The sequence below is a fragment of the Medicago sativa genome, chromosome 3, assembly GCF_051527215.1.
Source record: "Medicago sativa cultivar Bolivia chromosome 3, Bolivia_mono, whole genome shotgun sequence".
NCBI lineage: Eukaryota > Viridiplantae > Streptophyta > Magnoliopsida > Fabales > Fabaceae > Medicago > Medicago sativa.
The window spans coordinates 98,783,321-98,795,721 of record NC_140751.1 but is presented as its reverse complement, the minus strand read 5'-3'; the positions used below and the strand labels follow the sequence as shown (position 1 = coordinate 98,795,721).

General features: G+C 30.2%; 1 protein-coding gene across 1 annotated transcript; it reads right to left on the bottom strand.

Annotated features, from left to right (window-relative positions):
- Nucleotides 1–426: 426 nt before the first annotated feature.
- On the bottom strand, nucleotides 427–11,284 carry LOC146942725 (bark storage protein A-like). The gene is made up of 5 exons (XM_085756773.1): nucleotides 11,013–11,284; nucleotides 10,686–10,753; nucleotides 10,427–10,582; nucleotides 1,148–1,399; nucleotides 427–903 (listed from the first exon to the last, which is right to left on the bottom strand). Exons 1-5 carry the CDS (start codon nucleotides 11,245–11,247, stop codon nucleotides 547–549), a joined length of 1,068 nt encoding a protein of 355 aa, XP_085612899.1. The 5' UTR covers nucleotides 11,248–11,284; the 3' UTR covers nucleotides 427–546.
- Between the last annotated feature and the right edge of the window lie 1,117 nt (nucleotides 11,285–12,401).

Here is a 12,401-nt window from a genome sequence, read left to right as displayed (position 1 = left end):
TATATCTTTTCCATACAACATTAATTATATTTCTTCATTTGTGTAAATGACCAAAACGACATATAATAATTTGAGTCGGAGGGAGTAAAAGATAACCACTTCCATATCCATAAAGTTTTAGGAAAATGTTTTATGTAAATCCTTTGAAAGTAACTGTATAGATTATGAGAGAGAAAGAGACATGAAAAAATGATGTAATAAATGTGATAAATTGATGATGTAATATGAATAAAAAGATTAAAAAAAAAGATATTGAACAATTGTAAAAAATTAATTGATGTACACATCGTTGTTGTTGAATGTTTTATTATGCATAATATATTAAATATCTAATTACTACATTTAAGATTTCCTTTTTAATATTTAATTATATTTTAACCTTTTTAAGTAATATCTAAAATCCCTTCTTTTTTTTTTAAAGTCACGTGAAAGAAATGTTATGCTTTATTATATTCCAGACAACCAAACCAAGAACAAAGTTGTTGTTTACATACATGTGCATATCATTGCACTAATTACGGATTATTAAAAACATCATAACATAGTTCACCACTTGGAGTGGTGTGATGACAGTAGCTTCACAAACTCAATGACCACAGCAACAGAGTTAGTGGCGGCCAGTGGTGAGAAGGTATCAGCCTCGTTGGACTCTGCAGTGCCGCCGCCAGCCAAATCAGAAAGAGCCCTGATAGCAATGAAGGGAATCCTTTGTTGCAAGCATATAAGAGCCACTGATGCACTTTCCATGTCCACTGGACTCACGTTAAACTTATTGTAGATGAAGGTTCTGTATGCTGCATTGTCTAGATAGAACCCTGCACTTGTTCCTCTGTCTACAAGCACAACCTTTGGTGTCGTTGTCAAGCATGTGTCTGAGTCTATACACGCCTCCAGCTTCATTTGCTGAAAAATATATCCGAATAAACATAACCACATAATTTGTATCATGTAGTAATATATAAATGTAAAAATATAGTTTACATGTCTACATAATTGCTCCCTCAAAAAAAATGGATACAATATTGATCCTCTCAAAAATATATAAATGTAAAAATATATTTATTATTATAGTAAATTATTTGTTGAAACCCTACTCATATATATTTATGGTATAGTAGTTTGAATCCAGGCCTAATTAATTACATACCTCTAGTTTTTTGGCAATACGGTAGAACTTGGAATCAACGGGGACCCAAAGAGCATGTTGCCTTTGTTCAGGAATACCATCAACGGGAAAAATCTCTTCTGGTTGGTACCATAGATTGTTGAGTTGGTTGTCAAATGTACTGCCAGCACTTAAGTTTGATGTAAAATCTGCAAATTTTAAATACCCTACTTCCCTTGTGTAATCTCCATTGTTTTCTAAGGGTAACGTGTCATCAGGCCCTTGCCCATACCTCTGCACATATACAATCGTTAATCTCCATCAGATTATTACAAACTTCGCCAAATATGCAATTCGTTAATCTATCAAGTCGAGTGTATGTTAGGTTCAACTTTTACAAGAATTGATTTTGAGGAAATTGTTTCTATAAAATGGATTTTTGTTATGCATGTTATTAAACAAAATACTATCTTCTAATAAAGATGCTCTAAAGTTATTAATTAAGCGTTGGCCCAGCCCTAATCATATTAATTAGCCTAATAAAAAAAGTCAACAATTCAAATTTAGTGTATTTGCCCTTAACAAATGAGACGTGAGTAAAACGACCACTCAGTTGAGGTTAATTTTATTTCTTAACGAAAAAAATAAAAAATACTAATTTTATCCCATTCTCATGTGCAGATACATGGAAAATGACAAATTTTTGGGAAAAAAAATCAACCATGCGATTAGTAATTTTGTTAGATTTTTTTTCTAAGTTAAAAATAGACGGGAAATTAAAAAGAAAAACAAAAGTCTGAGAGGACATCCCTTCAAAAAACAAAGTCTGAGAGTACATAGTACGACCATGAGTGACTTCTCAGTTGCTAACTTTGTTGGGATAAACGACCCATGCACATGAATTTGATAGATTTTTTTCTTTAAGAAAGCAAGTTAGTCCATCAAAATTGACACAGAAAAGAATCGAACATGAGACCTTGAAAGGAACACACTAAAATGATCCAAGTCAACAACATCAAATTGACTTGATAGAGTTATTAAGAACACATTTTTTTTTGTATATAAGCGACCATTACAAGAAATAGATGAAGTGTTCACTACTTCACCAAAAAAATATGTAGTTGTTAATTAATTTAAAGGAAAATATTTCTTATTCAGGCAGATTATACAAAAAAGAATTTAACCTCAATTTTTTTTTGACAGAGAATTTAACCTCAACTTGTTAATTGTGTTTGTTAGCCATAATGAAAATATTTTTTAATAAAAAATCAGTTATGAAAAAAGATTTTTTTGAGAAGCTATAAAAACAACTTCTCATTCAAAATACTTTTTATATTTTTTAGATTTTCATTTTTTTTAATTTATAATAAACATACAAAAAGTTTTAAAAGTCTTCCTTTTGTCTTCACCACCTGACTTTCAGAGAAAAGGGTGTTAGTAGCACAAAAGTTGTTCATAAAGTAAATAAGTTAAGTTTGACTAAAGATCATTCAAGTTAGAACTCAAACAAGAATTCTTCAAAAAGATTTATTAACACAAATTCATCAACCATTTAAATTCACCACTTGATTGATCACAAAAAAAAAAAAAATCAACCACTTGATTAAAGGTGACATAAAGCCTTAAAATTTATTGTGTTTTTATTTTTTATTTTTGAAAAAATTCATCAACCATTTAAATTCACCACTTGATTGATCAAAAAAAAAAAAAATCAACCACTTGATTAAAGGTGACATAAAGCCTTAAAATTTATTGTGTTTTTATTTTTTATTTTTGAAAAAAATAGTTCAACTACGGGCTCTCAAAGGTATGTATGATTGCAACGGAAATCAAAATATACAATAAGTTACGTTCAAAATTTTGAATAAAACAAGTTTTCAACTATGAATTGATTAAAAACTAGTAAGTTATCAATTATTTTTACCAAACACCCTTCGAAAAGGACCCTACAATATTTTATAGTCAACAATGACTACGTGTATGAATTATTTTTGTCTCAAGTATTAATATAAGGGGACTGCTATGGTGCAGTTGTTTTTATGACTTTTCTGAAAAAGTCGCTTATGTGGCTTAATGGGAGAGTGCCACGTGGATGTCTTTTTTAAATCGGTTATTTGGAAAAACGATTTTAAAAAGCTTTTGTTTTATATAAAAAATATTTTTTAATTTCTTTTTTATTTTTATTTTCATGTTTATCCCTTAGGATTGTGTTTCCTGCTCTGATACCAGGTTTGGAGTGGGGTTTTCAGCGGAATTTTCACGAACTTCTTTTAACATTTGTTCGATTTTAAATAACCCTTGAAAAGGTTTTAAGAGTGTTTTAGCTCTTTGTTTTTGTATCTGAGTAAGATTTTCTAAATCTTCTGTATCTCTTAATAGATCTTCAATATATTCTATATGATATATAACAAATTCTCTAGAATTGTAAAGAGTTTGTTTAAAAACAATTTTTTCATAATACAATTCTATTTCAGAGACTATGTCTTCTAGCCTTTTCTTGAAGAGTCTTAATTCTGTTATAAGATCTAGTCTAGGCATATCTAATTGTTGATTCTCCAGCGGAGGTTTTCTTGTTCTAGCATTTGATCAGTTTTTATTTGTTTTAACATTTTTTCGATTTTTGCTAAGCCTTGAAAGGGTTCTAAAAGCATTTTTGCTTTTTCTTGCTGAATACTTGTAAGAGTATTCAAATCTTCTATTTCTTCTAATAACTTAGAAATAGAATCTACATGGTAGATTATTAAATCTTGTGAAGCAAAAAGAATTTGATTTAACATAATTCTTGTATTTTGATAATTTATTTCAGAAATTATATTTTCTAGTTTTTGCTTATAGAGTTGTAACTCTGTTTTTAGATTTAATCCAGGCATTTTGACCTTTTATAGTCTTTGATTAATCTTATTAACCTGTGTCGATAGAGTTTTTATAGAATCATGAAGATCCTTAAGCTCTTTTTCTCTACTTATTTCGAAATCCTTTCTAGGTGGTTCGAATGAGGATGAAGTATCATCTTCAAATATAGTTTGAGAACTTAATGATTTGCTAAAATCTTTTTGATCTTTGTTCGGTGATGTTATTCGAAGACTTTGGCTTCTAAACAACGGTTGTTCTGTTTCTTCAAACATATTCTTTTCTGCTTCTATCAAAGAAAAACTATTTCTCGTGATATCTTTAAATATTGGTGTTTCCAAAGTAATTAATGGTGTAAATAGTTCATCAATATGAATTGTTTCTTTTCCTATGAATTCTATGCTATGATGTGAATTACTCAAAGCATAATTAATTCTGTAGTAAATTGTAAAAGGATGATTACCTTCTTTCATAAATGTTGAATCTTTTAGTTTATAATGAAAAACTATAGATTTATTCAAATCTATATCTTTTAGGGATAATCCCATCTGTAAATTTATATCAAATTTTATCTTTCCATATTTTAGATTACAATTTCCTTTTGCAATTACTGCTTGTTTTTTATTTCTAATTCTAGAATCTTCTAGAGCTATTTCTAGAGGTGAATCAATACCTTTCATGAAGGTACTTTTGATTAGAATTTGAATGGTTGATATATGAATATAACCAATCTTTTTTCTCTCGTTCTCAGAAAATTTTCCAAGTCTTTTATCGATTTGTTGTTTATCTATAGTTGATATAACTATTTTTCCATTAGTTGTTTCAATTGGAATTGCTTCCTCTCCTACCATTATTCCGAATTTTAGAATATTTTTTCTTGACAGAAATTCCTTAAGTTTACTAAACTTTCTTTTAAAATTTTCTTCAGCAGTTAAAGACAAATCTGCTTCTTCAATTTTATTATCTATTATGCTATCAGCATGATAACTAGATGTTCCTTCAAAATATGAAACTTCAGACATATTTTATAATAATTCTTGATAAATTCATACCTGATTTTTCTTCAGAAATATGGGTTGTTTTGCTTCAGCAATCTGATCTTCTTCAGCAGTTTTTTCTGCTTGTGTTGAGTTTATCCCAACTCAGGGCGAATTCCTCCAGAGTATTACCTCAAGAATTCTCAGCTATAGTGTTTTACCACTATAGGACCACTAGTTCTAAAAACTAAGAGGCAAGCTCATATCAAACGATATAACTTATATTGCTTCAAAACATGGTGGTTACAAATGAGCTTCGAGGCCCTTATTTATAGGATGAGAGACTCACAAGTTGGCCTTCATAGTTGGCACAACGTCTCTTTCCTTTACAGCACACGGAAAAGAAATGACATGACAGAAAGAAGAAAACAACAAAGAAAATTATATTACATAATTGCCTTAGAGATAAGGCTTATCTCTAAATGGGTCCCATGCCCATTAATTTTCTACATTTTCTTCGTTGTTTGGTGAAACGTCACTGTCATACAACGATTCTTTGTCTGCCACGTTATTTATGTCTTTTGCACACCACTTGCATTGGTGTTCTTTGTATTTTTGAAAGTGTCGGCAGCACTCCTGTTGGATTGGGTCGGGTAGACGGCCCAAGTCAGCTTCAAGCCCGCTAAAGTTTTCTTCGAACTTTAGAATTTGCTGAAGGTGTTCTTCTCTTGCTTGCTTCCTTGAGTCACTATAGACTAGAAAGCTTTCCTTTGCAGTAACTACCCTGAAGTTTGGTAATTTTACTCCAAATCTGATGAGAGTATCATAGAATTTTTCCATTTGATGCAGAAAACATTCTGGTCTTGGATCTACATCTCTTCCATCATTTGTTGGATATGAATGATTTGAAATGCCAATCTTGATTAAGTATCTGGTCTTGGATATGAATGATTTGCTCCTGCTTTTGCCTGAGAGAATTCTGTAATGTCTTTATAGCTGCTTCCATTCTCTTGTCAATGCATCTGCAAAGCAATTCTTTTCAGATTTTATATATTCAATATATGGGTGAAACAGTTGGAGTTTCATCTGCCATCTTACAAGTCTTCCATATTTATAATTGACGCGAAGGTCATATTTCCAAAATCCAGTTACATATTTGGAATCTGTTCTTAGTAAAAATCTGGTTGGAATTAATTCCATTTGCCATTTTGTTAAAACTTTAACACAACTCAATGTTTCTAATTCATGAATTGGATATCTTGTTTCGGTATCTGTAAATGATCCTGAAACATATTTACAAAGTAAAAGATCTTCATCTTTTATCTTATTTTTAATATTTTCATAAGAATAATCAATCTTAGTATCTTTTGATACTAATTTTTCTGATGAATTAGAGAGTTTGTCCAATTTCTCTTTCGAGCTACTAGACTTAGCGTACTGGGTTGCTCCAGTATCTTTCATTCCTTGTTGATGGGTTACATCACCAACATAGTTTCCCGAATCATCAAGATTCAGTATCGCTTTACCATTAGGTAGAGCTCTCATACAACCTGCCCAGGTTGTTTTATCAGCATCAATCTCAACAATTAAAAAATCATTTTCTGTTGGATTGTATAAGCTGGGTAGAACTTTAATTTTTCTTTTAATAGTTTTTACAGTTAGAGTATCTTGTTCAGTCCATGACCATGGAACTTTCTCAGATATCTTTTTCTGTAAAATCTTTCTTTCAGTTGCCAAATTTTTGAAAAATCCTTCATTGGCAATATAATTCAAACATCCTAAAAATCTTTGAATTTGTTTTCGATCTTTCAATTCATCAGGGAAAGCTTGGATCTTTTCCTGAACATGTGGAGATAAATCGAGGGTGCCATTTTCTTTAAAAATAAGGCCTAAATACTCGATTTCCTTTTTGGCTAATTGTGATTTCTTTTTTGAAATAACAATTCCCTTTTCTGAAATTCTATTTAAAACAATTTCTACATCTTTAAGATGTTGTTCTTTAGTTCCTTTTGTAAAAACTAAAATATCATCAATATATGCCAAACATATATGTTCTAATCCTCTAAGAGCATTATCCATAAATCTTTGGTATATAGATGGTGCTTGTTTTAGTCCAAACGGAAGGACATTCCATTGGTAATGACCTTGTGGACATGAAAAAGCTGTTAAAGGCTTAGTTTCTTCTGAAAGTCTGATTTGATAGTATCCTGATTTTGCATCAAAAGATGAAAACCAATCACATCCTTTTATTTTTTGCAAAATATAATCCTTTCGTGGTAATTTATAAGAATCTCCGATTGTAGCATCATTGAGTTTCTTATAATTTATCACCATTCTAGCTTTTCCTCTTTTTATTTCATTGTGATTTGTCACATAAAAAGCGGGTGCTGAATGTGGACTTGCAGATGGAGTAATTAACTTCTTTTCTTGAAGTTCTTTTATATCCTTTTGAAATTCTAATTTATCTTGTACTGAATAAGGCATTTTATATTTTACATTAATCTCCTTATTAGGATCTCGTAATTTGATGGTAACAAGTTCATGATTTGTATTTTTCAGATTATCCAAAGGATCTTCTGAACATACAGTATCAAGTTTTTGTTCTATTTCTTCAAGATTTAAAAAGAATTTTCCTTCTTCCCAAATACTTTTTAGGTTTATAAGATTTTCAGAAATTAATTGAATAATCTCATTTCTAGTTATAATTTTTGTTGTTATAACTTTTGTCTTTTCTTTGGGGTTTGCTAAATTTTTCCAAAGTAGAGAAATAGTTTTAACATTTTGCACAAACGGTGCATATAACTTTAAAAAGTTATTTCCAATGATTAAATCTAATCCTGAATCATGGAGATAAATTGTTGGTATGAAGAATTCATGACCTTCTATAGTAATTGAGATGTTTTTCAAAACAAACCATATTTGATGTTTTGACTTATCTGCAACAATTATTTCTTTGGGTTTTCCTAATCTTTCCCAATTTCTTGATATGTTTCGTTTTCCAAAACATAATGTTGCGCCTGTATCTAGATAGGCTAAAATCTCCTTCTTACGAAGTTTTATTTTAATAAAGGTAGCACTAGGGTTTCCTTTACTCAAAATCTTGGTTTTGCTCATCTTCGGAATCTGTACAAAGTTCATAGAAACTTTGTTGCTCCCAATCAGAATCTGAGTCTGATTCTACTGGTTCATAACCTATTCTATAGATCATGTTTAAAACTTGTTTCTTTTCTTTAGAAACTTTCTTTGGACATTCATTAGCATAATGTCCTGTTTCATGGCATAACCAACATGTACATGATTTTTTACCTTTAGGACAGGTTTTATTTTTCCTAGGGTATTCTCTTTTTCTTCTATAGAATTTTTTCTTCCTATGTTTCTTTTTATCATAGGAAAATCTTTTAAATTTCTTTCTTCTAGGATATTTTCTTCTTTTCCTAGTTTTTTCACAACCATATGCTCCAATTTTTCCTTGGATTCTATCGCAGCACAAACCTATTCGTGCATCTCGTTTTGATTGTTTCTTTAGGCATTGTTCTTGCATCTAATTTCTAAGAATAGAAATTCTAGCTCCTAAAGTATTTTTAACTGTTCCTGAGGATACTGCGCTGTTAAATTCAGTTTGAATTATTTGGGACATTGACATAGGTAATTTTTGGTAAAATAATTCGACAACCTTTTGGTTTTCTCTAGTATCCTTATTTAAGTCATAATATAATTGTGAAAATTCGCAAATATAATTTTCTATGTAACAAGGATTACATATGGATAAATTCATTATTCTCCATAATTTTTCAGTGTTAAAGGCGGTATTTGAATCTACCGTATCTTGCCATCCTTTGAATTCATTTAAAAGCCATTCAAAGATTTTATTGATCATTCCCATACTATTTTCTGCAGTTTGTTCTTCTTCAGGTTTTTCGGCTAGAAATTTATATGCATTACCTTCTGTTCTACACAAAAGATAATTAAAAATTTGTTTTGGGCTTAGACCTTTTAAGTCGCTATCTAACTGTATCTGGATAGTATTTTTATTATACCAATTTCTTATGGCTTGGACAAGATTGTCAACACAATCAATATTTAAAATTCCACTTCCATCGTTTACACTATGTTTGGGAATATAACTCATAGGAATTTTTTGGTATTTAGCTTGGGAAAATTCCCTATGGAATTCTGCATTCCAATTATAAGAGGGTCCTCTTTTTGTTCCTGAGCTTTCGCCCATTTCTAATTGTTCTATTTTAACGAAATTTCCATCGTCTTTTGAATCATCATCAGAACTAAAGTCGTAGACAAAATCTTCTAGATCTTTAGGTTCAGGTTCTTCCTTAATGGAATCTTTTTCACTTATGTCTAAAGTAGCCATAAGTTGATCTAATTTTTCGAGTTGATACTCTATGTTTTCTTCTATACTCATCTTTTATAATTAGCAAATAAGGTTTTTTCTTCGATTTCGATTTTTTCCTTATTCTTCCCCCCTTCTTGAAGAGAAAGATGTTGTTTACAACAGTTTTTTATTAGATAATTAATCATATCAGTGATATTGTTTAACTGAGGATTAAAAGAATGATATATATGAGGATATTTATTATTCTCATTTTTATTGTAACACGGAAAATCTTTTTCCATATTTACCCAAGTTTCATGGGGTCTTTCTAATCCTTGCTCATAATCTTTTGTAAACAAATTATTTTGTTTATAGATTTGAGGTAAGGTTTCAAGAAAAGAAATCTGTCTTTCAAATCTCTCATTTAATTTCTTGGTTTCGTCAAGCAAAGCTTTAACTCTAGTTGTGAGGGTATTATTTTCTTCACTCATCTAGCTAATTCTTTAAGTTTATTCCTTAAATCTTGAGCTAATCCTTTATATTCATTATATAAAAAATGATCTATATTTTCATGGCTTTCATATAAATATTTATCTAAAAAATATTCAGCCGTTGTATTGCACCATCTAATTTGTGCTTTAACTAATGTAATATCTTGATAGTTTGGACATAATATAAAGGGTTGTAAAATACATTTCCCTGTTGGTCCTTTAATAAATTCCATTTTTAAATTTAAACTTTTAAGGCCGGTTTTTGAATAAACTGATTTAAAAATTTTGACTTTATTGAAAAAGTCATTTGGGTGACTGTACCGTAGAATTCACCTTAATATAATTCATGAGTTTTCCGTCGATAACAACAAAGCATGAATCCTTCAAAAAAAAAAAAAAAAAACAAAGCATGAAGGTGACTTGAGATAAAGATAAAGAAATAAGTACCATGCACATTCATTGCTTTTTAGTCGTTATTTTACTTTTATTTATTTATTTTACATGTTGTTGTTATTTTAAAATTATTTACCATAAAAGAAATTTTGATTCAATTATTTTATTTTATATGATATTATGATTTTTTTGGTAATATTTAATTAACTGTTTATACTTTCATTTCAATTTTTGATCGACTATATATTATATAAATAATAATTATTGTGGTGGACTGTACTACCTGCCAGCTCCAAAGTGCCAAATGAGCCCAATAATGTGGAATAGCAACATCTCCGATATGCAAGGAAGGGTTTGCATTTCCAGCAATCCCGTAATGAACAACTCCATCTACTTTGAAAAAGCTTAACAGAAGCTGTGTTGTTATAGCTGCGTTTATCTACATTTCATGCATGCATCAGTACAAAAATATTAGACACATTAATTAAGTAATTCCAATAATTAATATTAAATAATCTCAGAAACTATGAAACCATACGTACCACACTCAATCCCGTCATGACTAGTATAACTGGTTTGTCGCCAATGGATCCAAAACGAAATCTCCTTCCTTCGTTATTAGCCATAAAAAAAAGAGGAAAATTAAAAATTACTATATATTACTAATAGATTATTGCTTATTTCCTTGCAAAGTTAATTAATTTCATTGTTATTTTCTGTTGATGGTGTTAGAAATCAGTGAAGATTTGTAAATTAGGTGGTCCCTTGTTTACTAGGTGCAGCTCTAGTTAAAATAAACTTTGGATTTTTCATATGTATAATTTAATCTTGGTCCTTTTAAATGGGCCGGAATAGACGCATGCACTTACCTGCAAAATCTATGATGTTGTCACTAGCAGTATAGCCTGGATTTTGAAGAAGAGGGTCAAGTTCAAAAGAATTTGGTATGATTAAACCCAAATAAGGACCCTCTTCGTTGATTTTAGCAATTTTGTTTTGTAACTCTGATGTTAAAGCACAACTCACGAATGCATTTTGGGTATTAAACAACATAAAGGCTGCAAGAAACATGAACAAGACTATTCTCCCATGAGTAGCTGCCATTATTATCTACACCCAGACACACGCAATATAGGAAGACAAGAAATGAAGGACCTAATGGGTTGGTTTTTATAGAGAATAGAATGAAGGGTAACCCCCTTGGCTTGGTCTGGCTAGGCCGTAGGAGTTAGTATTTTCTGTGATGACAACCATAAATATTAATCATTTAGTCGCACACATAAAATATATACATCATTAAAATATTTAAAAAAATCTATTTATACGAGTTTGTCTGAATATTTTATATTTTGACTTATGACCACGTAAACGTTGTTCTAGTTATCTCCGTGAACTTAACTCAGTTGATAGAGATAATGCATAATATATGCAAGGTTGAGAGATGTGTTTATATCTAATTGTTAGAGTTTTAAATAGATAACTTTATATGAGGGGATTGAAACAAAAAAAAAAAAATCAATGTATCTTTATCTTTCTTTAAATTGCAAGGTGGGGCAATTTAGAGAAATGTTTTGCAAACACTCAAATCTCTATTTGACACCTTAAGAGAGAAAGAAATAAAGAGAGTGATATTGTATGTGATAAATTTGTGATGAGATATGAAGATAGAAATAAAGAGAAAGTTGAGTGATGAATGAATGTTGGAAAATTAAAGGTGTCTACTTATTATTATTATTTTATTTTATTTTTTTTGGTCAAGAGATGTCTACTTATTATTTTTAAAATTTAATATTATAGATTTGTGAAATGGAAATTTAGCTTTTAAATCAAAGAACGTAGGTTATATTTAGTATATTGTTTAGAATTTATCATCGCAATTTTAACGGTATCACTTATTTTGATGACTGTTGTCTGAATAGATTTTTACAGATGAATAAATTGATTCAAAATTTCATTTAAGATATATTTATGGTATAGTAGTTTGAATCCAGGCCTAATTAATTACATACCTCTAGTTTTTTGGCAATAAGGTAGTACTTGGAATCAACGGGGACCCAAAGAGCATGTTGCCTTTGTTCAGGAATGCCACCAACGGGGAAAATCTCTTCTGGTTGGTACCATAGATTGTTGAGTTGGTTGTCAAATGTACTGCCAGCACTTAAGTTTGATGTAAAATCTGCAAATTTTAAATACCCTACTTCCCTTGTGTAATCTCCATTGTTTTCTAAGGGTAACGTGTCATCAGGCCCTTGCCCATA

Excerpts from the sequence above, each read along its gene's own strand:
- LOC146942725 (XM_085756773.1), bottom strand. The coding sequence starts at position 11,247 with ATGGCAGCTACTCATGGGAGAATAGTCTTGTTCATGTTTCTTGCAGCC. Across the intron at positions 10,583-10,685 it reads TCATGACGGGATTGAGTGTG|ATAAACGCAGCTATAACAAC; the intron begins GTACGTATGGTT and ends CATGAAATGTAG. Across the intron at positions 1,400-10,426 it reads TGGCACTTTGGAGCTGGCAG|AGGTATGGGCAAGGGCCTGA; the intron begins GTAGTACAGTCC and ends GTATATGTGCAG.